The sequence below is a fragment of the Zophobas morio genome, unplaced genomic scaffold (assembly GCF_036711695.1).
Source record: "Zophobas morio isolate AGI-343-1 ecotype UQ-CSIRO unplaced genomic scaffold, CSIRO_AGI_Zmor_V1 ptg000026l, whole genome shotgun sequence".
Lineage (NCBI taxonomy): Eukaryota > Metazoa > Arthropoda > Insecta > Coleoptera > Tenebrionidae > Zophobas > Zophobas morio.
The window spans coordinates 15,661,453-15,687,858 of record NW_026972131.1 but is presented as its reverse complement, the minus strand read 5'-3'; the positions used below and the strand labels follow the sequence as shown (position 1 = coordinate 15,687,858).

Here is a 26,406-nt window from a genome sequence, read left to right as displayed (position 1 = left end):
GCCACTACCAACATGACGTGGGAAAACACGCAAACGTCAGAATTTTGTTTCGTCTGACGTTTCGCCTTTTTTCTATTCTTTTTAAATAAAATCTAATCATTTTATTCAGACTTTGCGTTGCATGATGTACCCGAAAAAAGAAGAGTGACGGTGGGTGAACTTCCAGACTTACGCGTGCACGTATTTATTCATGTCGCTTTTTTATTGTAGGTGACAAGTATTGGCTGATAATGTTCAAGTTAGAATCGTATATAGCACCAATTTTGCTAAGTTACGTGGATAAGTACATTAAAAATTTTCGTTTGGAAGATTCACAAGCGAGTAAAGTTATGTAAGTGCGGGGAAAACACTGACAACGTGTTTTAGGTTTCGTTATGGGGCGGTGACGCATCTTTTCACAATCTAGATTTAAGATTAGAAGTGCTCGAGCAGGAGCTACAGTCGCCGTTTAGTTTTATTTCTGGGCATATCAGGGAACTTTTGATTCACGTGCCGTGGACCAAACTCACCTCTGAACCCATTACAATCACCATCAACACTATCGGTAAACAAGAATATATTTTGAGAATTTTTTGTGATTTTTGATGCTTCAGAGTGTGTTTTAAAGTTAAAAGATGGAAATGATGGGGTCGCCTCAGACGCGTCACCTAGCAAAGATAAACACAAAAAAAATACTAGTAGCAGGTATTACAATTTAACTATGCTGAATGAGTTACTTTAAAAAAAAAACTGTGTTTTTTTAGACATGAAGTTGAAGCACCTCCAAATTATGTTCAATTACTCATTAATAAAATAGTAAGCAACATAAAAATAATTTGTAACAATTTAATTCTCAAGTATGTGGAAGAAGACATAGTTTTATCCATGAACGTGAAACACTTAAAAGTTGAGTCGTGCAACGAGAAATGGGAATCCGCCTACTCAGGTCTATTACATAAACAAGCAAATTTTGTGTTTTACGAATTTATTTATAGACATCTCCCCAACGCACGTTATCATGAGAAAAGTGATAGGCGTCAACGATTTGACGGTATGTTTAGACAAAAGAAACGCGTCGGGAAAAATCGATTTCTACCAAGAACCCATGTTGTATCGTTGTTCCATGACCATGCATTTATTAAGAACTTACAACTCGTCAACGTCAAATAAAACGTCACTGACTCGCTTGGATATTTACTGTAACAGGTAAGAATTTAATGAAAATACGAATCGGGATTGGTCGTATTTGAAAAAGTGGCGCGAAAACGCGTGACGTCATCTTCATTATTCACCTACTGTGTTATTGTAGCATGGAATTCAGCATGACTGAACAACAAGTCCCTATGTTCCTACGCCTACTAGTCTTACTATCAGCCCTGCAACAAAAACAACTAAAATCGAGTATCGACATCCAGGATAATTCGTCCGCGTCCCAAGAAAACAAAGGTTCGATTTATTTATTGTAACGTCACAATTTATTAACAGTTTTGGTAGAAAATGGTAATAGTACGGAAACGTGGACTGGGTGGGCGTGGTCGTACGTCTCGTCGGTCCTACCAACGCAATGGGACGAAAATCTAGACAACAGACAATTCTTAAACCAGTCTGGACACATAATTCAGATCGGGTTTTACGTCGATAGTGCTTCTCTCACCTTCAAGGTGTCTGAAACAAGTCCCGACAAGGGTTACTACACCCAGAAAAAAATCCGTTACTATCCTCTTCTCTCGCTCCAACTGCAAGGTATCTACTCGGAGATGATTTCCATCGGGAGGAAATGGTCGAACTTGACTTTCGGGATAAGCGAGATATTGTTGCAGCCGGAAGGGTCGTGCAGTTGCGCCTATCCCGAGTCTTTGGATTCGTCGTACCCGTATCTAGCGATAGGTATCGATCGTCTCCGGTTTTTTTTTTCTGTAGTTGGTAGCTTCGTTTCAAGGTTCGCAGACGTCAAGTCATAAAAGCAACTCGCTTTTTGATGCGGAGGCTGTGGAGAATAATGGACAGGGACAATACAGGAATTATAACACGAATTGGGACTTTCATATGTTTACTAATACCGACGCGGTGCTCCTGGAGCGCACTCCAGCTTTCGCTTGCGACTACGTATACCAGATGGAGCTGCCAGAGGACACCAGTAGCGATATTTTGTCGGAGTTGGGGAGCAACCTGGAGTATAGGTAAGACTCGTTTAGGTCACCGACTTTTTCACTTACTTGTTGATAGTAACATGGCGGAAAAAGGGTCCGTGCGGTTCTACGTAGGCCCTTTGAAGTTCCGAGTTTGTTCGGGCTTTTGCCACCGCACGAGTACCCTTCAAGTAGCGGCGTCCAACTACGACTACCCCCCTTACTACATCCCGAAATCCGAACCCCTCCTCCACGAGTTGCTACCACCATCCGAGGAAGATTTCGACGCTTTGAATGAATTCATCCCCACTAAAACCATCCAGTTTATGATTTTTGAACCCGTCGTGGAGTTACAATTTATGGATCATCCATTTTTCGAACCGACTAAAGCGGGCTTGTTTAAAAAAAACAAAGTAAGTGGGACGATTTATACCAATTGCAACTGTATTTTTTTTTTTAAGAAACATACCTCCACGAGTTTGCCCAATATACAGTTGCAGAAGCTCCCGAAAGTCACTATTGAGTGCAAACTGATCGAAATTACCATGTTTAACCCGATGTACCTGAACAGACTTGTACACACCACGTGTCAGTTACCGGACCCCCCGAAAAAAATGTTTGACGCTTGTTTTTCGAAAGTTGACGTGAACGTGGTTGGTTTGTGCAGTCGTTTGTTTTTGAAACCGAATAATCAGACGACGCTTGTTGTTCCCTTTAATTTGGTTTATCAGAGCAAGAGTATACTGAGTCCGCAGTATTGGGTTAATCATGACGTCATGCACAGCGAAGTGAATTTTCATTCTGGTAGGTGGTGACCGCTAAAGTTTAAACACTGATGATCGTTTTACAGAAAGTTTGACTTTTAATTGTACTAAGGCGAAACTCATAGTCGTGTCACATTTGATCAGTAACATACTTAAGCAAGATATGAACGGACTTAAGTCGCTTCGATACACATCTCTACTGTATGACGCCTGTAAAGACTACGGTATAATTTTTTGTTGTTATTTTTCGTCCATTCTGACACACACTTGCAGCGATGCCTTACTTGGAACTGTACGTGGAAGGTGTAAGGTTTAAAAAAGTTTGCACGAACTCCACGGTTTCAATAGATGTCGCTTTAGAATCTATCAAAGCGTTTATTTTTGAATCAAACGAAAGCATAAGTAGTAAACAGACGTCTGTACCCAGTAACATACAACAAGTTTTGTTTTTCTCGGGCCCTGAACCCAAAAGTGGTAAAAAAGCGACCTCCAGGTGCGTCTTATTTGATTTCTAGTTTCCAAAATAACGTTACAATTATTTGTAGTTTTTCCGAAGATCTCCCCCTTTTTATGGCAACGATTCAATATCCTTTAAAACCCGACTTACAAGCTCACCCGTCTTTGGTCATTTTTAATCTACAAGAGATTAACGTTTGCGTGGACCCACTGGTCTGTAAATGGTTGCTTTACCACCCTCTCAAAATCGGGCTACATCGATCAGAAGGTACACATTGTTTTAGTAGTACAGTTAATAATGGAAGTCTCGTAGAGCGTCACCATTTCAAAAGTCTTAGTTACACGGAAATTTACGGTAGCGTTTCTGAAACCCCCAGACGGAGTAGCTTTCAAATCGAATCCGTGCATAGTAGTTCCGACCGAGATATAGTATACACGTCACATCAAAAATTACCAAAAATCGAAGAAGAAGAACAACAAGTGGATGTAAGTTTGTGCAACGGCAAATTGGAAATGTTACTATATTTTTTCAGCTACAAGAAAAAATCTACGATTTTTTAAAAACGTGGCACCCGGTTTGGAAAAGTATGTTACTGAGCGGCCACATTTCTCAATGCATAATCTATTTTCCGATGGCGTCGATCTCCGCTGTGGGTTCTCAAGGTATTTTTATAAATCACGTGAATTGTGTCAACATTTCATGAAAAAAATCTAGGTGTTGAAGAAGCCATCAAGGAAGCTTTGAACAAACAACTGGTGCCTAACGTGATGGTCATCACGCTCCCGTTCGCCAACATCCACAGCGCCCAGAAGCAAAACGTCGTGAAATATTTAAAAACTCTCCCAGTCAAGCTTCCCGAAACCATGTGGAATCTCGGTAAGTCCAGTCGCGACAACGTCACAGACATAATTTTTGTAAACACAGACAGGTCTAGTTTCCCCTGGACTATGTCCGTCTCCGACTTAACTTGCTACTCGATGGAACACGGTAAAGAAATCGCGTTTTTAAAAACCGTCGGAATCAGTGCGACTGTCGGTCTCTCCACCAAGTCCAACGATAGCAAAACCAGCGCCGATTTCCAACCACCCGTCGACAGCAACCCCATCGGGAGTCTTGGAGTGTACGTCCACATCGACGTCACCCCCATTATAATATCGGTCTCGGAAACCCAAATGTGCTTACTCGCGAGTCTCATCTACGGTTTAAGCGAATTCTTCAATAGTTTGACCCCCAAGAAGTCAGAAATACCCAAATTTGTCGATTCCGTGCCGACGCTAGTCACCGTGGCGAGTCCCTCGCTTTCCCCCACCGCCAAAGACAACACCCTCGACAACACCAGCGGAACCATACCCGCTGACCCCGCAGACGCCTCCATGAACACCGAAAACGTCAAACTAACGTCGTGGATCCAGTGGACTATAACGAAATTCTCAATCGAGTTACTGTCGCACGACGCCAACTCCAACTTGAAGCTGGTGATCGACATCGAAGATATCGTCAGCTCGCTTGATTACCAGAGCGTCTACTTGAAGATGAGGAGCAAAATCGGCTCGATTTCAATCCAACATTACAAAAGGTCATCCGAGAAACACAAGTGGCAACGGGGACCTTTCTCGGGCGTGGTGATGAGGCTCCGAGAAGACGTCCCTTTGGAAAAACGACCAGAAGAGAGTGGTTTTATTGGAATTACGATAACGAGGGCGAGCAGCCAACACACTCATAACTTATGGGGGGCTTTGCAGAAGTCCTCGAAACAAGAAAAACGAACCACGCATCAGATCTCCACGTCGCGGTTCATCACGGAGATTGTGGTCAGCGTACAACCGATTGACGTGGTGATTTCTTTTAAAACCCTTCTAGGGTTTTACTCGATCGTGGCGCCTTTCGTCGATGGGGTTTCGGATAACCAGGCTGACGTCGCGACGAGGAAAAAGTCGGCGTTTACCAATCAAGCGTTACCACTGGCGTACTTGGAGTGTCACGAAATCCGGGTTATTTTGCCGGCGGCGGAACTGTCAGGGAGCGGAAATAATCACGACGTGTTCGTGATCCAAGTGGAGAAGATCAGTTTGAGTCCTAGTGTGGTAAACCCGATTTGTCGCACTCCGGTTAGACCCGATATATACAGACAAGCAGCTCAAGCTAGAGTTTTGACGATACCAGGGAGTGAGTTGGAAGATAGACAATACCAGTTGGACGTTTGTGGCATGGCGGTGAGTACCACGACGTGGAGGGACCTAGACCAAGTTCTTAATATGCGAGGAAACTTGGTGAGGGGGATTAGCGAGAACCCCGCTCTGGAATGGAACAACCTCAAGCAGGGTAAATTGAGCATCGTGCCCATACTAAACCTAAAACAAGTAGTAGAAAAGTAAGTACTTTTTTTAGTTATAATTATCAAGCTTAATTATTTTCTCAAGACTTGACATCAGCGTGGTGGCCGCCCCCGTCATGGTCTACAAAAGCGACATAATCATCTGCAGCAGTTCCTTCGAAATCAACTTCGTCTCAGACATCGCGATTTTCCTCTCGCTCGACCAGCTCAAACTAGCTTCAGCGCTACTAAACGAAATGTCTGTACCCTTGAGTAGCGAACTTACTTGTAATCGTTTGGAAATCACCTACCCGTACACTCGTTTCGATATTTTCAAAGACGACCTCGAGACTGAGCTGACCGAATTTTATAAAGATTCGGGGATCGATACTTCAGAGATCAGGAGCGTGTTGTCCTCCAAGTCTCAAGTTCAACCAACGAAAGAGGTGCAGAAGTCGCCTTCTCCGTCGCAGTCCTTCTGCGAAGTGCCTCTGGAGATTTTGTTCACGGCGGGGAAGATCTCGTGTTGTTTGTACCAGTTCTGCGTGACGCCGACGATTCAGGGGGTTCGTAGGAGCAAGAGGGGGGCGCAGGTGGCGGAGGTAAGTGGAAATGGGGCCCCTTTTATTCATTTCGAACACAAAATATCCCGAAATTGGATTAACATTCTAATGACATTGTTGACGTTATTTAGTTACGCTTGTCAAAAACAGGCATACCAAACATTTCATTCTAAATACCTCACGTGCAAAGTCATTTAATAGATAAGGTTGCCACATTGGGATGCCATATTGATACGTCACAAGGGGCTCTCAAATGGCGCGAAAATTGCCCGTTTTAAATACTCGAGTAACGCACTAAAAACGGAAACTTTTAATCAAGTGACCGCTTCTACTTCGCAAATTTCAATCCTGTGTAAAGAACAATTTAATAAACCTCAAGAAAAATGTTTTGCCGCCAGTAGAACTTGAAAATAACAAATGCGACACTATTAACTGATTTTTTTTTATGCAAAAAAATCTGAAAATTTGCATTTACTGGTTTACTTTTTCCTTTCTAGTAATATATCAAAACATTTCATTTTAGCTTAAACACAAATAAATTAATTTTTTTTTTTTGTTAGGCAAACACCACTTTAATTCACTGTAATCTGTAATATTAAACTTGTGAAAATATTACAACTAAACATTAACACTACTGGTAAGTAAAAATACATAAAATTTTATAATAATTTTTATTTACATATACATCAAACAGTTTTAGCTAATTTTTTAATTTCTTTATACTTTTGTTTATTTTCAGATTTATTATTTAAATATTTAATTCTAATTAAAGTTCTCTGTTTTAAAAAAGCCCTTGTGATTTCTTCTGGGAGCTCCAAAATATTTTTTAACAAATTGGTCATCCGAGTAACAATTTTTTTCTTAAAACGATAATGTCCTGGCATGATTATAAATCGACAAATCTTTTGATTGTAGTATACTAGCTAACTACAAACTACGCAGAGCAAATACTTAGTGGTACATAAAACACGAGGCAAAATAGGGTTACACGAGTCGCAGTACTAACACCAAACGTCAGAATTAGCGGTACAGATCGTACAGATTAAAGGCATCAGCTGATCGGTCACACCAACTCAAAATTACAAGTTACTAAAAATTCCCAAGTAATACCAACCTCATTTTGACGTCACATGGGGCTGACACCTCTCCTCCCCCGTAAGCGATTTTGCCCACATACTCGTTTATGTGGTAACCTGTTCTCTATTAACTAACCTTGCCTCACGTGATTTTTAATCATGTTGGTTCAAATTTAGGCTTGTTTTTTCGTGTATAGTCTGTATGCTGATAGATCAAAGACTTCAAATATATATCTGAAGTCTTTGTGATAGATTGACTGACAGAAAAGTTACTAGAAATTAAGTAGAGCGCGAAAATTTAAAAATTTAATTTTTTCCTTTAAAATTTTGCGCACTACTAAATTTTAATAAAGCAATGAATTTTGAAGAAACTTTACAGCATTCTAAATAAAGTATGTTTAATCTCTTATAATTCGAGATATCTTATTATTAAGGTCTTAATTTTTAATTTAAATTGCTATACAAGAACTTTGTTAATTAGCCAATAACACTTGACGTCACGCTGTGGCGGGAACTCAGCGTTTGACAAGCGCCGTGAAACTCCATAAGTGACAATGTTAACATTTTCGTATTTTATTTAAAAGTGTGGGTATTTATCTAGAAAATAAACACGTGAATAGCTTCTTTCATATCTTTTCTGTGTATCAGGGTGCTTTTTTGGCGATTTGAGTTTAAAAATACATAATAAAAATAAAAATACAGAACGCTGTTTTGGTCTGAATTCCTCGTCACCCAAAATACATTCGTGTGTTTTAAGCGGTAAATCGGAAATTAATATTTTCGTTTGAGGTTAATGTGACGGGTTTAAGTGAAGGTGTGTAATTTGTTTTTAAAGTATGGAAAATTTAAGTGATTATGCACGATGTCTTTCCGTCAAAGAGAAAAGCAGATATGTACAAAAGTTAAACAATTTAAACGGCGTAGATCCTTATATCTATAATGAGTGCAAGTGATTTTAATTTGTGTTTAGACGATGTCCCTACCATAACAATGAATACCATTCTAAACTTTTTTATTTTTGGAATAAGTAAAATAACCCACAATGAAATATGTGCATTCAAAAGTCTAGAGGCATTTATTCAGTTTTCTCTATTTTTGTCTTTCAACATTACAAGTATTATTAGTGGATTTATTTTGATATCCTAAATTTTGTGATGGAACATAATCAGGATGGTCCACATCCGACAAATCTGCAGGTTTACCTAAAAGAGCACCAATGTAGTAATTTATTAAAAACTGTAAATCTAATAGGTAGTTACTGTACCAAAATAAAATGATCTGAACAAACATAGGAATACTTTACTTTGGCTTCGTTAAATCCACTCGTTTCAAGGCTTTTAATCAAAGCTTCCGCCTTTTTTCCCCATCCTGTATATATTTACCTTTATTGTTGGTAATTGCTGGGAAAGGAAAATAAAATTTGTCCGCATTTCTGGTGCTTCGATTCGCGCAACCTACAACAGCACAAAATTTAGGCATTTTCTCCTAAAATACAAAATATTATAACATTAAGATGCTAGTGTATTTAAAAAACATTGATGTACATTAACAAAGAATTAATTTGCAAAACAAATAATATAAGATGCAGCGAAGTTAACCTGTACATCACATTGGAAAACATTATTTTTTAAGCATACTCAAACGTTATGGTGCGTTTTACAGATATCTACACAGTCTAGAAACTGTAACAAACTTATCAAACTATAAAAACACAGATGACACGCTCTCAAATTTAAATAAATTCCGAAAATATTAGCATTGACTCTTATGAGAAAACAGGCTAGTTGTCAAACGCTGCCATCTTGATGACCTTGGATGACGTCAGTGTATTTGGCTAATAGAACTTTATTTCTTCATATATCATTTTCAGCAAAATTAAAATCGCTATCACTCTCATCTGTTTCTACGTTTAAATTTATTATAATATTATTTACTTTTACAAACTTTTCTTTGTCCCAATAGGTTTTAATGATATTTTCTGTATGTTTAACATAGCTTTTCCATTGTTCCGGTGTTACATTTTGTAGGGCTCGGTTCCAGGCATCAAGTGGGTTTTTAGATTTTAAAACGTCTTTGTCGTAGAAACGTTTTGTTTGACTCCATACCATCTCTATGGGATTAAATATACAATGGTATGGAGGCAAACGTAAAACATCATGACCAGCTGCAGTAATAATATTGTCTACTACATACACTGGCTTTTTATAATGAGCTTTACATAGCTTTAACAGTGTATCTTTTTTATGCAACTCTGAAAATGCGATACAGTTCTTTTGCAGCCACAATTGAAGATCAACTTTTTTCCACGCCGTTGTAGGTCGCTTTTCTTCAAGTCGACTATGGTAACTGGCGTTGTCTAAGACTATTATACTAGATTCTTCCAGTTTTGGTAACAAATCGTTTTGCAGCCACTTTTCAAAATTTTCAGCGTTCATTTCGTGATGATAATCCAGAGTGTTGTTTTTACTTTTAAATATAAGAGAAGCATTTTCTACAAATCCTTCTTCGTTACCAGCATTGACTATAATGTATCTACCTAAAATTGTTTTGAGGTAACTTCAGTATTAGACAAAAATGCATTGATCCTGTATTAGCCTAAATTAAACTCAGTGTAGTAGATACTCTACCGCCGTCTCCAGAAGTTCTTTTGACAGAACGTAGATCCTCATCCTGCCATGATCGCCTAACGGTTCCATTTGAAAATACCCAAGTTTCATCCAAATATATGAAAGGTTTTTTCTCTGCAGAATTAACCTTCTCCATATATTTTGATAGAAATACTTTCCTCAGCGCTACAACATGTGGTTTTTCCATTAAAGCACGTCTGTTATCATCTTTTTTGTATGAAAATCCCAAATTCTTTAACAGAAGTGCTAAACTAGATCTTTTATATGTGTAGATAAATTTAGCTGAGAATTCTGCTCCCAAGGTATCCAAATTTACATGAATTCCTAGAACAAATTTAATGTAATTAAAATTTATTGTATCTATTTGAATTGAATCTCTGGGAATCTATAGAATAGTTAAGTTCAAATTCTAGTTGGAAGAAAATTGCGTCAGAAAAGTTAAATTTGATGTAAGTCTTACTGTTTTGCACCATATCGTACAATACAAGACGAACTTCTCGTTTGATGTTTGGATCCAGGTCAGATGTTGCTTTTTTTGGACGTTTTCGTTTTATTTTTCTTGCAGTTGCATCAGTAAAATTTTTATACTTTATTACTTGGTTCCTACTAATTCCGAGACATTTAGCTGTGATCTATAAACATTCAAATACCCATAAGAAACCATGCATACAACTGCACAATTTGTTGACCTCAGCTGGCGATCCCAAGCATAGATTTTTATTTTTGAAGAAAGCGTAAGCGCAATCATCTTTTGCGCCACAGTATAGTCTATTACTGTTAAGTAATTTCGCTTCATTTGGTTTTCCTAAAAAATATACACATGAAGCCTTTTAAATAAGCCATCATACACTTACCTGGGCAATATTACTCATTATTAGATCGTTATTGTTTATGGAGTTTATATTTTTGTCTAGGTAGGTTTGTATTTACCCACAACACTAGTTAACAGATAACACAATTTTAACTTAACTTACAAATATTATAATAAACACATCACTATACGATTAATGTAACCCAATGCAAAAATCTAAAGCACAACATAAATTCTAAAAACCCGAAAAAATGTAATTTTTAATTTAAACGATTGAAACCAACGCATGCGCGTCTAACCTCAATGACATTTGTCAAAAAATTCAAGGCTGCAATTCACCAAACTACAATTCGCGCGCTTAATTCTGGGGACTTTTGTGATCTATGGATATTTAAAATAGTTGAATCTATCACTGGAAATACTATAGTAGTCGAAATATGGAAAGAAATACATACTTTCCGTAAAATAGGCGAATCTTTGATTAACTTAATTTTTATACCGGCGCCTCCACCATTTTGTAACGTACCAGAAAAATGTATTTTCATAGGAAGAAGACCGAAACTACGAAGCCTCCGAGGAAGAGAGTGTAGACGAGGCAATCAAAAGCCACAAGAAATACATCCCTTTAATTTACTTCTTCGTTTCGCAACCCAACGTCTACTCCTCCACGCAACAATTCGCCAGTTCCACCCACCTCTCTTGTTTCGATTTCGGGATAAAACTAAGCGACCCCAAATGCAGCCCCATCTCGTCCATACCCACAGTCCAAGACTTCTCCGTCGACTTAATAAACACCCGCTCCGGCAACCCAGACCACGTGACCGGAATCCCACCCGCCTTCCTCACCATGAAGTGCACCAAAGAGCACAGCAAGAACACTACCTTCTACGTGGAGTTGTCGCGACCCACCAAAATCGTTTTTTCGCTCGCCAAAATCACGGCTTTGCTCACCCTCAAAAACAAGCTCGTCGAGAATTTCCCGATCGTGTGGAAAGACAGCGTCAGCGTGGAAAAGGAAGTGGAGAAGACGTCGTTGTTCCGAAGCGTGAAAGAATCGCTGCGGGGTGTGGACATGATCCAGTTCAAGACCGACCAGCTGGTGGTCGTTGTAGAGACCGAGCATAATTTGAGCGCGAGTTTGGTGATCAACCGCACTAAGAATAGGGTGTTTTTTTCGGATCGGCCGGAGAAGATTCACAGTTTTTTGACGTTCGAGTGTCTCACGGTTTCCGTGACGAATGATAGTGTGAAGAGGTTGTTGTTGAATCCGTGGACGGTGACGGTGGAGTTTAGTGCGTTTTTGGAGTCGTGGCAGAGCAATGAGAGTGAGCCCCAGGTTCACGTAGCGGTGGATAGCGATTGTTTGATGATGGACGTGAGTCCGGAACAGATTGTTTGTGTGGATAAAATCGTCAAGGAGATGGTGGATCTCGCGTCGTATTTTGCGTCGGGGAGTCTCGAGGAGGAAGACTACGTCAAGGTGATCGTCCCCGAGAAGGATCAACACTACAAGGATGATTTGAGAGCTGGGGCTTTTCAGTTTATTGAAGCCAGTAATGCGAATAGTGAAGAGTTGCCGCTGCCGTATCAGGTGATGTTTTGGAACTATAAAGAGATGGCGGCGATGGCTTGGAGGTACCCGCAACCACGGGCTTTGACTAAAGTTAGGATATTTCCGGTGCCGTTGGAAATGTCCATGGATTTGGAACCTTGTCAAGTCACTTGCAATTTGCAGTATTGGTCGGACTATCACTGTGCGTATATTTCGTACGCCAGTTTCAACCTGTCGGAAACCGAGGTTTGCTATCTTAATCTTCCGAAAACGGAGCCTCAGCGTGCGGTGGCTTACATCTGGCGCGTAGTTTTGACCACTTTGGACAACAAAGGCAAAAAAATCAACCGGAATTTAATTTCTCCACGAGCTTTAGCCGCCTGCATGAGAATTGATTCGTATTTTAATAAATCCATAGTTCCGAATTTGACCGTAGTCGTGTATGTGTCCAAACTGGAAATGTCTTTGATTAACACCTTCAATAAAAAAGCATCCGTGGTACTCCCTGGGTGTTTACAACAATTCTCTTCGGATCAGTCCATCCCCGACACCCACTGCTTTTTCAAACTAACCCTAAGCAACTTAAAAGTGCACGCTGCCAGTTGGGACTTGAAGATGCTCTTCGCTGATTTATCTTGCGTGACGAAGTGCACCGTCCTCGATTACACCTACTTAAGCGAGCAAACCCTCCTGGACCAGTTCTCTTTCAAACTAGAAGCTAATTTAGCTAAGAAATTGTCGTGTAGTTTCGTTTCCACCCCCATTAGAGTAATCTTCGGGCCTACAGTAGCCCACACTTTAACCCTAAACGCGCAACTGTGGCACCAAAACGTCAAATCTCTGGATAATGAAGAAGTCGACTTCGTGGTGTTCACCCGCTACGTCGTGTGCAACGACACCAACATCAACCTCCGCTTCGGCCAAATCAACACCGACGAAGACATCCTGTTGCCGAGTCGCTGCTTCAACTTGTACTGTTGGCGCTCCCCTAAGTGCAAACGTAAATTGAAAGTGGCGTTCGAAGAACGGGGTTGGTTATGGTCCAAACCCTTCCGCATCGACGAAGAAGGCACCCGTTTGATCCCCATCAGCGTGGAGAACAGCCTCAACGTGATCGTAACAGTGAAAGCGCTATCGACAAGCCAAAAACAAATCGTCATCGCTGGACAATTCGTCATCGCCAACATGCTTCTGGAGCACTTCGAGTTTAAAATCGTCCCGGAATCCAAAGACGACAAGGAGATGAAGAAGGCGCCGGTGCACGTACTTGGGGGCAAGACGATCACGCCTTCCATGTTCATTGACCACCGCACGAACTACTACTTTCGGTTGAGGTTCTTCGGCTTGGAGTCGGCGTGGACTGGCGATATACCGCTCAGGGAACACACGAAAGGAGCGCAGCCGTGGCTGGTGAAAGGTGCGCTGAACTGGGGTTGTTAATTTAATCCTGTGTGTAGTTCCGTTGCAGGAGCGCGGCCAATTCTTGAGCATCTGGTGCCGCATCGTGGTTCAAGACTGCCAAAAGGGTAAGCGCATTCTAGCCATGTTGTGGCCGCTCTTCATGGTAAAGTCGAACCTTCCAATCACGTCCAACATCCACATTGAAACCCCCACGTTGAACGTCCATCTTGAGTCGACCGTCAAAGGAAAGGGGGAGTTGCAGCAGCTGTACTGTCCAGGCACGATCGACCACTCACACCAGTTGACTTTCAAACTACAGTAAGTCTGACTTGATTGGAAACCACAAGTGAATGTGTGTTTCAGCGACGGGACGTCGATTTCCGACCCTTACATCCCGTTGAATTATAGTCTGGTGGATCAGCAGAAGTTTTTTAAAAAAGCGGAGAAGGAAAATGTTGATGAGATTCTGGAGAGTTTGAGGAGTTGCGATGTTTCGCAGTGGCCGTACTTCGGGGAGGACTTGGAGAACGTGGAGTGGATCGTGGACGAGCAACCGCAGACCACTATTCAAGTCAGGTACCAGAATGCGTGCCCGTATTCGAGCGCGTTGTCGGTGGAGTTGGTGCCGTGGTGTTTGATGGTGAACACTTTTGGGTGCTCGATGTCGGTGTTCATGAATGGGGCGGAGCTGTGCAAGATCCCGCAGTACGGGGTGGTGGCCCCACCTAAGCTAGATGTAAGTATTGTTACTATTATCATTGTTTAAGTATATTATAGTTGGACAACCTATACGGACAATCACTTTCCCATGTAGAAAAGAATGAATATATATTTTACATCTCACCCGCTTCAGTATGAAGTGGGGGTACTTTACGAAAGGGGGTAAAATAGTCCGTAAACACGTGATGTCGATAAGATAGTAAACGGACGTATTAATCAGTACGGTGTACGGGAAGCAGTCACAAAATAAGCAAACGTACGTGTTGAAGACTTTACATATATGTATATGTAGTGCATACCTGTTTCAAGGTTAAGGTAAAACAAAGTTAATATTATCGCGGTATACCTATTATCCATAACACAGTAAATCCTCGAAATCGAAAATTTAAAAGACTGAAAAATTCAAATATGGGAAAATTGTAAAATCGAGATCGAAACAAAAAAATCAAAAAAATAAAAATTGGAAAATCTAAAATTTAAAAATCGAGAAATTGAATAATCGGTTAATTCAAAAATCGAAACATCGAAAAATTGGAAAATCGAAAAATAAAAAAAAAATTGGACAATCGAAAATTTAAAAATTCCGAAAATTGAAAAATTGAAATATAGAAGAACTGAAAACTCAAAAAATCGAAAAAAATTAATAATTTAAAAATTGAAAAGTTAAAATTGAGAAATCGAAAAACTGAAAAATCACAAAATTGAACGAAATATCAAAAAATTAGGAAATTAAAAAATTGAGAAACAGAAAAGTCAAAAACGCAGAGTGTAAAAATCGCAAACTTAAAAAATCGAAAAATTGAAAAATCAAAACCCTGAATAATCGAAAAATTGAAGAAGTGAAGAACTGAAAAATCGAAACTTTAGGAAGTGGAGAAATGGGAATATAAAAAAATTGATTAATTGAGAAATCCGAAAACTAAAAATTCAGAAACGTCAAAATTTGAAAAATAAAAAAATATTGAAGAACTGAAAAATCGAAAAGTCTAAAATTTAAAACATTGAAAAGTTAAAATATCCATCAAAAAATAAAAAAATAAAATTCTAAAATTTAAAAATCGAAAAACTGAAAAATCAACGAATCGAGAAGTCGAGAATTAAAAAAATTGGAAAATTGAAAAATCGGATAAATCAAAAATCGAAACATCGAAAAATCGAGAAACCGAAAAGCAAAAAATCGAAAAACCAACAAATCGAAAAATCGAAACATTGTAAAATTCAAAAAATGAGACATCGAGAAATCTAAAAATATGGAAAAATTGATAAAACGAGAGATTGAATAATCAAAACATCGAAACATCCGAATCTCAATAAATTGAGATCTCAAAAAATTTAAAAATATGGAAATTTAAAAAATTAAAATATAGAACTGGAAACTCGAGAAACCGAAAAATCTAGAAATTTAAAAATTAAAATATGGAAAAGTTGAAAAATTGAGAAATTGAAATAAAAAACAAAAAACTGAAAATCCAAAAATAAAAAATAGAAAAATCTAGAAGTCGAAAAATGAAAGAATCGAAGTATTGAAAAATATCAAAACTGAAAGAAATATCCAAAAATTGAGAAATCGACAAACCAATAAAGCGAAGTCGAAAAATCGAAGAATTGAAGAACTGAAAAATCGAAACTTCGAGAAGTGGGAAAATCAAAAATAGATTAATTGAGAAATCAGAAAACTGAAAATTTAACGTAAAAATTTGAAAAATTGAAAAATTTAAATACTGAAGAACTGAAAAAATCAAAAAATCGAGAAATCGAAAAAACTAAAATTTAAAACAATGAATAATTAAAATTTCGCAAAATTGAAGAATCGACAAATCTAATTCAATTTGAAAAATTGAAAAATCGAGGCATTGAAAAATTGGAAAATCCAGAAATTGAAAAGCTCAAAAGAAAAAAAATCGAAAAACCGAGAAATCCAAAAATCAAAACATCGAAAAATTCAAAAACTGAGACTTCGAGAAATCGAAAAATCGAAGGATCGAGAAATTGAGGAGTCGGAAGCCGAAAAGGAAAGTTAAAAATTGAAAAATTGAGAAATTGAACAATCAAAACAACGAAACATCTGAATTCGATAAATTGAGAAATTAAAAAATTGAATAATCGAAAAATTTTAAAAAAGAAAAACTGGAAAATCGAAAATTAAAATTCAAAAAATCGAAAAATTGAAAAATTGGAATATAGAAGAACTGAAAACTCGAGATATCGAAAAACCTAGAATTTTAAAAAATGAAATATTAAAACATCGAAAAGTTTAAAAGTTGAGAAATCAAAGCATTAAAGAGTCGCAGAATTGAAAAATCTAAAGTTTACAATAAATTGAAAATCCAAAAAGTAAAAAATCGAGAAATCAAAAAAAAATCCATCAATTCAAAAATCGAAAAGTCGAAAAATTGAAATATTGAAAAATCTCATAACTGAAAGAAATATTCAAAAAATTGGAAAATTGAGAAATCGAAAATCTAAAAAAGCAAAATTGAAAAATCGTAATCTCAAAAAATCGAAAAATTGAAGAATTGAAGATGTGAAAAAACGAAACTTTAGGAAGTCCAGAAATGGACAAATAAAAAAAATATTTTAGAAATCGGCAAACTGAAAATTTAGAAACGTGAAAATTTGAAAAATTGAAAAATCGAAATATTTAAAAACCGTAAAATTGAAGAGGACAAAAATTGAGAAATCGTATCATTGAAACATCGAAAGATTGAGAAATCGAAAAATAAAAAAATCAAGAAATAGAAAATTTAAAGAATGGAGGAATCGGAAAAGCCCAAAATTGAAATATTGAAAAATTTAGACATTTAAAGTTGAAAAATCGAGAAATCGACAAGCCGAAAAATCCCAATGGCGTATTTAGGTATAAATCACAAGATCAGGACTATTCTACTTTTTAAAATTTAAATAACATTATAAATTGGAAAATGTTGATTTTTTTTCCAAAAATCTTGACGTCTAAGGTGAAAACTCGACACGGATGCATAAACCGTAAACGGGGAGAATTTACAATTTTACTATTGTAAAATTTGGAGATTGCGTCATTTCATTGTTCGTGACAAATTTTGGTGAGTGTAATTTGATAATACAATTTGAAATGTAAATTTTGTCATTCGGGAACATTATGTATTAAATCGTTAAGATGTTCAAGAACTTTGTTCACTTATTCGTTGTAAAGTCCAATGGTCGAAATGGGTTAGTTCTTCGTAGTGGATGTGTATCAGATCAACTCTAACGAATATCGGTTTATAGATAAATGGCTTAAAGCCGATATTGGCCTGTAGATCAAACAAGTTCTCAGGCGACGAAAAATTGCTTGTGGAGGGAGACTTCGGATTACAAATCGTGCCAAGAAAGACATATTTGGGAGAGATGGATTTTCAGGTGCTTGACTAGCGGTAATTTTAAATTGTTTGCTGTCGTTCGCGATGTGAAGAACACAATTTCATTAAAATGATAATTATAAAATTATCATAATCACTATTGGTGTTAATTAACACAAAATGGCGCGCAAGTTATCAGTTGATTTCGTTAATAAATTCATAGAAACCTATATGGGATTTTTTCATACCTTAGCAAATTAAAAAGTAAAAAATACAATAACAAAAATTTTAAAATGCGGTTTACGAAAAATTAGTTGACCTGTGCAAAGAAGAAAATTTTGCAAACGCTGACAAATATGACATGTTAAAAAAAATAACACTTGAAGAAGTGCTTTCGGCGTAATATTTTTGATGCTCGCGTGAACAAAATACTCTATGTCACTGTGCAGATCTAGCCGAAAATCTGAAAACCAAATCGCTGTGTGTAGGGCCAGCATAACGGAAGTAATAAATCATCCCATCGGTTGAAGAACGTTGGGTCGGTGCACTGATGTCGGTGTTATATCCCGAGAGGGGCCCAATACACCCAATAAAATCGAACAGACAAAATAAAGCTTCAAACATGATTATTTTTATACTAAAATTCCGAAGTTTATAAACTGCACATTTTATTTATTTATTTATTTATTTATTTTATCTTGTTTTCGAACTATAATAAACATTTCAAACAATGTCTGTAACTTATTTTAATGTAAATTATATTCATGGGGTTAACAAAATCAGATGTAATATTAGTGTGATTTTGACCTTATTCTAGATTTTATTACAGCAGAACGGTGTATCCTTTTTAAATTTTAGAAGTTACGGAAACTAGTTCAAGAAACAATTAGTTATCTCGTATTTTTGGAACAAAATCAAAATTGTTTTTCATAGAAACAAACAGTCTTCAAAGCAGCCTTCAACAACTCGATATTACAAACATGCCTCTTAAGTTCTTTATGCGTTGTTTTCTCTCTTGTAATTATTTGTAATATTAACGCCGAAAGTTTATGTCATTCTGTTATTTACTTTGAACATATTTTTTTTATTTTGTGTTAATATTTTTGTAACACCACGAATCTAAATTTTACTTAAAATCTTGTTTTACTTTAATCTTGTAAAACTAAACAATTATACCAGTTTAAAAACCCTTGGAAAGTTTCTGTCAGTCTTCAGATATAGTCAAATAAAAATAGGCGTCAAATTCATTTAAATTCAATTCTTTCGTATCACGTTACAACGCGTTGCTTCATATTTTTTATGTTAAGTATATTTTCATATTTTGTACACATTACTGTTTAATACGTTGGCTCACTGTAGTGAAAATGCGCGTTGACGAAAAATTTGTCCCACGCCCCCTGGATTCCTTGTCCTAAAGCTCACTATTTAGGCGAAGTAAAATTTGTATTAGGTTGTCCAACTATAATATACTTAAACAATGCTATTATTATTATCACTCCCTCTGTTGAGAGAAAGTGAATAAGGTTGGTTGCATACTTGATCAATTTCCCTCAGGACAATTTCCACCTGGGTATCGACACCGGCGGTGGCTGGTCCTACTCGCCGCCTCTCCAGCTCTCCACCTCCGACTGGAGCCAGACCTTCTACATGCCTAAAATCTCCGGAACTCTCCCCCTGGAAGGCACCATCAAGACCGTCATCAAATCCGGCTCTAACGTAAGTCTCGTCGAAGTCCTCGCACCCCTTCATGTTTCCGTTCAAGGTCGCCATGGTCTCCATCACCAGCGTCCAACAAGACCAAATCCGCCTCCTCAAACTCACGTCGTCCCACGTCTTCAGCAACTACATGACGAACCAGATCCAAGTAGTTTGTCTAGCGGTCCCCGAAAGCGACAAAATCTTTGACTTGCCGCCGAGCTTGGACAGGTTGTCGTTTTCGGTGGCGCCGCAGCTCGACAAAACCAACTCGGGCATCTCCATAATCCGGTGGTTCGTTCTGGATGCGGATAATTGTGACGCCAACACCAACTACGTCCTGTATATGTCGTTCTGCTTTCAACACGAGTTCGGCTGGTCGTGTCCCGTGAGGGTGGATGACGGGGTTGCGAGGAGAAGCTTGACGGTGCGCTCTTCTGGGAAAAAATCGGTGGGTACCACGGAGTCGTTTGGTTGATTGCTAACTCCACTCGTGCGTAGGTTCCTCTGGTGCTCACGTCTCAAGAACGCAAAGGTCAAGTTTTCTTGTCGTTGTTCCACGACGACTGTCCCCAGATCCTTATCGAGAACAAGAGTTCGGTGAATTTGCGCTGCGCGCAGTCGCTTAGAGAGAATGGAGGCTGGGCTCCCGAATCGAAACATTTTAAATGGGTGGCTGAAGTGGAACACGGTACCAGCATCTACTACACTATGCCGTTCGTGTCCGAGAAGTTTCCGGAATTGCCGCAAACTTGTTTCAGCGAGAGAATCGTATTCGCCGTGGAACCCAAAGGTGACAAACTCGTCTACTTTTCTTCGAGTACTAACTCAGTTTGTAGATGAGGACCACTTTGAATGGTCGAGCGCCGTCAGCATTTTGAACGACTCCGAACAGTTTGTTAAAGTACCGAAGTTCGGGGACGTCCGAGTGGTGGTTAAAGTCACAACGTACACTACTCTGTTAACGATAGAGTCGGTGAGTGAGGTTGAAATTAACGCCATCGACATCAGAGGGCGCTTATCGAGGCACGAACTCGAGACGGTTTTGGGCAAGAATTCGCAGACTGAGAATCGACACTCTATAGTAATTCGGCATTGTTTTGAGACCGAACAGTCTCTAATTTCGTGTTGTAGGATATCAATTTGGATAATTTTTCAAACTCTGCCGTGAAGGTGCGCGATGGATCGAAATCGTTGTTATATAAGTCCATGTTCATTCCGACAATCCCGATGCAAAAAGGCTGGGAGTTGATTGAAATTTTCTCGTACGTGAAGTCCTTCAGTGTGATATTTTTAGCCGATTATAACGACGATTTGGAGAAGAGTGGGGTCGCGAGTTTCACGTTTGATGACATAGGGGTGGAAATTCAACAAGAGGAGGTGATCGTGTTTTTCGCTTTGTTTTTTTTTTATATACTAAATCCGAATTTCAGGACTTTAAATTATCATTGTGTATACTAGATTTGCAATTTGACAACGAACTGTATTCTAAAGAGTCGTTCGATTTTCCGGTGGTACTAATAAGTCAAGAGACGAAACCTCGGAGTACGACGAACTTGCTCGAGAGATCGGCGAAAGAATTAATACGAAACGTCAAAGACGACACGTTACTGATGATGGATCTGGTGGCTGAAACGTGGTTGGATGATTTACGAAAAAAGAGAGTCACGGGTTGGTTAAGTTCGTCTCAACGTTGGTTTCTAAGTTCATTAAATTTTTTGTAGGTGTTAAAGACGTGAAAATCAAATTAAACCCTCTCTCGATTTACGTGGAAGACCTCTACATAAACAAACTAATTGAGTATTTCACCCATTTGATTCCGTTGAAGTTAGCACTGTTGCCACAACACAACCCTAAAACCACCGCGTCGAAAACCGTCTCTGTGAGAGTTCCAGAGGTGGTTTTCTGGGACTCCTTAGTACTTGCTAAACCCATAAGCCTAAAAAACATCACAGTCGAACCCCTATCTTTGCTTTTATCCGTCCACTCATCCCTTAAGTTGTACATAGCCCTAGATCAATCGCCTTTACAGTTTGGACGTTTCGAGAGACGAAGACTTATGACCACGCCTTATAGGTAACCACATCATAATTAGTATCATCATTATTATTACTTTGTCGTAGACTGGGACACGCCATGACCATGCATTACTTATCAGGCGCTATATTTGGCGCCGGATGGGTCGTGAGTTCCTTAGAACTCTTAGGAAGTCCCAGTGGTTTAGCGCGCGCCATGGGAACCGGTCTGCGCGACTTCATCAATCTACCATACCGGGGTTTAATTCAAGGTCCGTGGGCTTTCCTGACGGGAGTGACCCATGGTTCTGCCTCCCTCATGAAGCACGTAACCGCTGGTACTTTGCAATCAGTAACGAAGTTAGCGTCAAGCGTCGCCAGAAACTTAGACCGACTGACGTTAGATGAAGAACATTTGAAACGAACTGAAGAACAAAGAAGACTGAAGCCTCAAGGGGTAGCTCAAGGGTTTATGCTGGTACAGTTATAATTTCTGGATTGCAGTGGTTTTAAAATCGTCTTCTAGGGTTTAACAGGTCTGGGTATTAGTTTGTTGGGCGCTGTGGGCGGCATCGCCCACCACCCCCTCCAGTCCATCATGGCCGACGGGGCTTCCCCTCGCTCTCTCGCCGCCGGAGTGGGTCTAGGCCTCGTGGGAGTCATCACCAAACCGCTGAGTGGAGCTGCAGAACTTGTAGCTTTAACCGGACAAGGTTTACTTCAAGGAGCGGGCTGGAACCCGCTGCCCCAACCCAGGGTCGACGTTATCCAAAGCTTGAACTTGATCGATTCCAACTCGGCCGTGAAGTACGAGTGGAAACTGTTGAATTCGATTTCGTACAAGAACGTGTTGTTTGCGATCGAAGCGACGACGTTCAGCGACATGGATTTCAAAGGAGTTGCTTTAATTTTGACGTCGAATGCTTTAATTGTGGTCAACATTGACGATGACGTGGTTAAGAGGATAATCAGTTTGGCGCAAATACAAGTGGTTGTGAACGAACACGACCCGACCCATTTGTGTTTCAAGATCATGAAGAAGAGCGAAGAGGAGAGTGTGGTGGAGATGGATCCGGCTTGTAGAGCGCGCGTGGCCGACTACGTGAGGAGCACTGCGAGCTTGTTGCAGTTACCGGGTGAAACTGTTCGTGAACATTCCGAAATTAATTCACATTTGCACGAAGACAGCACTGAGCAAATTAATTGTTACGTGAATCCGCAAAATAGGAACTACTTTGTTTGCCTACTGTCGTTGGCGAAGCAAATGAACAGTAATTTTAGTTTTTCTGTATTATAAATTTTAATAATATTATTAAAACATGAATTTTTTCATTGCAGTTTTTCGAATTTTCAATTTCGCGCAAGTGGCGTTGTTAAATCAAAAAAAGTAAAGTCCCTAGATATATATCTAGGGAGTTTTGCTAAATATTTTTAATAATGCTATCACAGCATATCATATGATATGCTGTGATGCTATAAACATTATTGAAAACTGTTTAAAATTTAAAATAATCCATCTAACCCAAATTCTCGATGGATATAATGCCAGGTCATGTCAAACCAGAAATATTCAAACAAAATAAAAGATTATTTTAGTGGAAATCAGTCAAAATCTAGGTATTGAATTGGGTAAAATAGAAAATAATCCTGGAAAGAGAGACTGTTGCAAAAATCTGTTTAAATTCCTTATGGGGTAAATTTGGTCAAAGACAAAATATGGGGGCAACAGAGTATGTTACAGATATTAAGAGATTTTATTAGACGACAGACTTGATAATATACATATCAAGGAATTAAACGAAAATATGTTACAAATTGATCACAAGTATAAAGGTTGCATGTAGAAAATGATTTCAATACCAATATATTCATAGCGGCTTTTACAACCGCAAATGCTAGACTAAGATTGTACGAAATGTTAGACATATTAGGAGAAAGTATAATATATTATGATACAGATAGCATTGTATATATAAATAATGGTAAAAACACTGTAAAAACAGGATGTCTATTGGGAGATTGGACCGATGAATTAGGTAAGGACGTATGGATTGTTGATTGGGTATCAACAGGTCCAAAGAGTTATTGTTATAAGACTAATACAAGTAAAGTTGTTTGTAGAATAAATGGATTTACATTAAACTATGAAACGTCCAAAAAGATTAATTCCGATAGGATAAATAATATTTTAGAAAAGTCCAGCAGAGCTGGTCCAGTCAAAAACGAACAAAGAGAGAAAAATCAGTACACAATATAATCGAATTACCAGAGATACTAAAACTAAAGAACTTTTAAATAAAATAATAGAAACAAAGGAATTTGGTTTTGTTTATGACAAGAGAGTTATTCTAGAAAACTTTGATACAATACCGTTTGGATTTTAATCCTTTTCGTTGGTGCCTTTGAATTTGTTCAATTGCACAACCAAACTAAGATCAGAGCTAAGATGTTGAAATTTTAAATTATTCTACTCATAGTTCCAACCAGGTAAAAATCCCTAGAAAACACTGGTGAGTGGTGAGTAAAAGTAAAATCACTAAAAACTGACAGTTGACAGTGAGTGTTCTGTGGTTGACACTCTGTGATTGTTGACACATAATAACGAACATGATAAATTGTTAGGTCTTAAGGCCAGTCCCCACGTTTTCTCAGCGGAATTTTCGCTCTATTTTCAAAATGCAATATCTCCGTTATTAACAGATCTATAGTTTTCAAATTTTAAATATATGTTGTCCATAACTTTCTTTATATAACGCAAGGGCAATTTTGTTAAAAACAGCTTGTGATCATATTATTTTTTTAATTTTAGTGAAATTTTTGCATAACGTATTTTTAAAAATCAATATCTCAATTATTAAATAAAATTTCAGAACACGGTTTTCAACACTGTTTTCAGCTTACAAAACTCCAGAAATCATACGAGACATATCGTCGATTTTATTTTTTAGAAACGATACACAGTTAAAAAAAGCGTATATCATGGAAGTTGCTAACTTTTATTTTTACTATATCTCAGTCCCAACAAATAAAGTCAAAAATCGACCTCGTAGAATTTCTCAAGTTTTGCAAGCTGAAAACAGTGGTGACAACCCCGTTCCAAAATTTCCATAAATAACTGAAATATTGATTTTTAAAAATACGTTATGCAAAAATTTCACTAAAATTAAAAAAATAATATGATCACAAGCTGTTTTTAACAAAATTGCCCTTGCGTTATATAAAGAAAGTTATGGACAACATATATTTAAAATTTGAAAACTATAGATCTGTTAATAACGGAGATATTACATTTTGAAAATAGAGCGAAAATTCCGCTGAGAAAACGTGGGGACTGGCCTTAACGTTCTTTATTTTTTTATCCACAATAGCTTTCTGTAACTTGAGCAACATGGAGTACGATTATCAGTAAGTAACACCTATTTTCCCAAGATAACTTGTATAACCCACAAACTTCCGATGATTTCCACGAATTATAAACTTTGTAATTTGGTTATAATAATAATAATAATAATAGTCTTTATTGTCCAACGGAATAACCAATTATAGGACAAATAAATAAAGTAATAATATTTTACAAATATAAATTAACTGAAAATATGTATATTGTACAATTAACAGAGAAAATATTATCATTAATAAATAAGTTTTTGCATAGGACAAAATCCTTAAAATGTTGCTTTTTAGATGTACCTTTAAAAACAGGGCTGTACAAACTTCAAAACGGTAAAATCTTCGAAAAATGTAAATTTTTAAAAAAGTTATCTTACAGGGTATATTTGCTAAACAATTGAAGTGTTCTAGTTTACTAGGAAAAATGTCTTTAACACAGGGCAAAATTCCTAATTTTGAGTGTTTTTGAAAGGGCAATTCGCTTCGCTCATGAGGACTTTGTCCGAATTTGTTTGGACAAAACCGTATTCATGTGTGGTGAAATGGCCCAACAGAAAAACAGGGTAAAAAAGACGAATTTTAAGTGTTTTTGAAAAAGAAATTTGTTTGGACCAAGCTGTATTCTTGTTTGAAAAAACGATGTATTTTCCTTGAAATGTTGACTTTTTTGAAAAGGGTGATTTTGAAAAACCGAGTAAATTCTTTAAAAATTTTAACTTTTCAAAAGTTATCTTGAAAACGGCTGAAATCATTAAAATGTGTTGTGTTCTGACGGGGCCATTTAAAAAATGTTAATTTTAAAAAATACCTTAAAAAACGGGAGTCTTTAAGATTTCTATTGAATTTTATGGGGGGTGATCTATCACTATCAACGTTGTTTTTGGCGGTGGCCCAATTTTTTCGCCACTGGCTCATCTGAAATTATCTTTGTAAAAGAAGAAGCGATCATCGTGATTTTTTATCTTGCAATGCTTTCGGAAAAGAAGGATCTTTTTGTTTCTTGGCTTTCTTGCCGGGACCCCTTTTTACAACCACGCCTTCGTTAAATTTCGCTTTTCTACCCATTTTTATTAGTCGCGAGTATTTACGGTAACAAACACACGTGCTGCATTTAAAATGTGGAAATCGCCAAACAACAGAACGAGGTTATGTTTTACGTCATTCCGTAATACCAACCAAGTGGCAAATCAAATTTTGGTGAGATAACTAGAATCACAAAACGCTCATATCATAACCTTGTGTTGTGTTTTGTGATTAAAATCACTAGAATTGTTTATGGACACGTATTTTAAATACATATAATAATGCTGTATTGACAACGAATGTCGTTTTGCATTGTTTATATCTCAATTATTGTTAAGTTGTTAGGCAACCAGTCAAACTCATCTCAGGGAGAAATTAAGTCATACAGAAAAAAATAAGATAATTATCAATCCAGGGCAGATAAATTACTAGTCAACATTATATTTCATCGAAACGGTCACTAATCTTATAATTATCCACAGAACACTCAATACATTGTGAAGTTCTGTCAGACATGCCAACTTTGCAACTCCAAAACCATCAACTGCGCCATTCTGTTTAGTGCTTTTCCAC

The 26,406-nt window shown here is 37.8% G+C and overlaps 1 protein-coding gene and 1 long non-coding RNA gene across 5 annotated transcripts; one reads left to right on the top strand and one right to left on the bottom strand.

The window, feature by feature from the left end:
- The first annotated feature begins 20 nt into the window (after nt 1-20).
- Nucleotides 21-22,757, top strand: LOC135136669 (intermembrane lipid transfer protein VPS13B-like). Of its 4 annotated transcripts, XM_064066068.1 has the most exons (31): nt 21-150; nt 211-317; nt 367-544; nt 594-684; nt 744-925; nt 975-1,185; nt 1,289-1,425; nt 1,474-1,866; nt 1,919-2,159; nt 2,206-2,521; nt 2,570-2,912; nt 2,959-3,096; nt 3,146-3,365; nt 3,418-3,596; nt 3,642-3,814; nt 3,862-3,991; nt 4,044-4,205; nt 4,254-5,700; nt 5,750-6,245; nt 11,268-13,689; nt 13,730-13,991; nt 14,037-14,409; nt 19,265-19,426; nt 19,473-19,856; nt 19,907-20,198; nt 20,245-20,489; nt 20,540-20,785; nt 20,839-21,076; nt 21,130-21,481; nt 21,529-21,898; nt 21,947-22,757. In XM_064066068.1, exons 2-31 carry the CDS (start codon nt 231-233, stop codon nt 22,715-22,717), a joined length of 11,241 nt encoding a protein of 3,746 aa, XP_063922138.1. In that variant the 5' UTR covers nt 21-150; nt 211-230; the 3' UTR covers nt 22,718-22,757. The 4 variants fall into 4 exon arrangements, with proteins under 4 accessions (XP_063922138.1, XP_063922136.1, XP_063922137.1 ...); XM_064066066.1 differs by having other exon boundaries at nt 4,044-5,700; XM_064066067.1 differs by having other exon boundaries at nt 3,418-3,814.
- Nucleotides 948-1,724, bottom strand: LOC135136677 (uncharacterized). Its single transcript, XR_010281741.1, has 2 exons — nt 1,634-1,724; nt 948-1,556 (listed from the first exon to the last, which is right to left on the bottom strand). It is a non-coding gene; the product is annotated as an uncharacterized LOC135136677 (long non-coding RNA).
- Nucleotides 22,758-26,406: the final 3,649 nt, after the last annotated feature.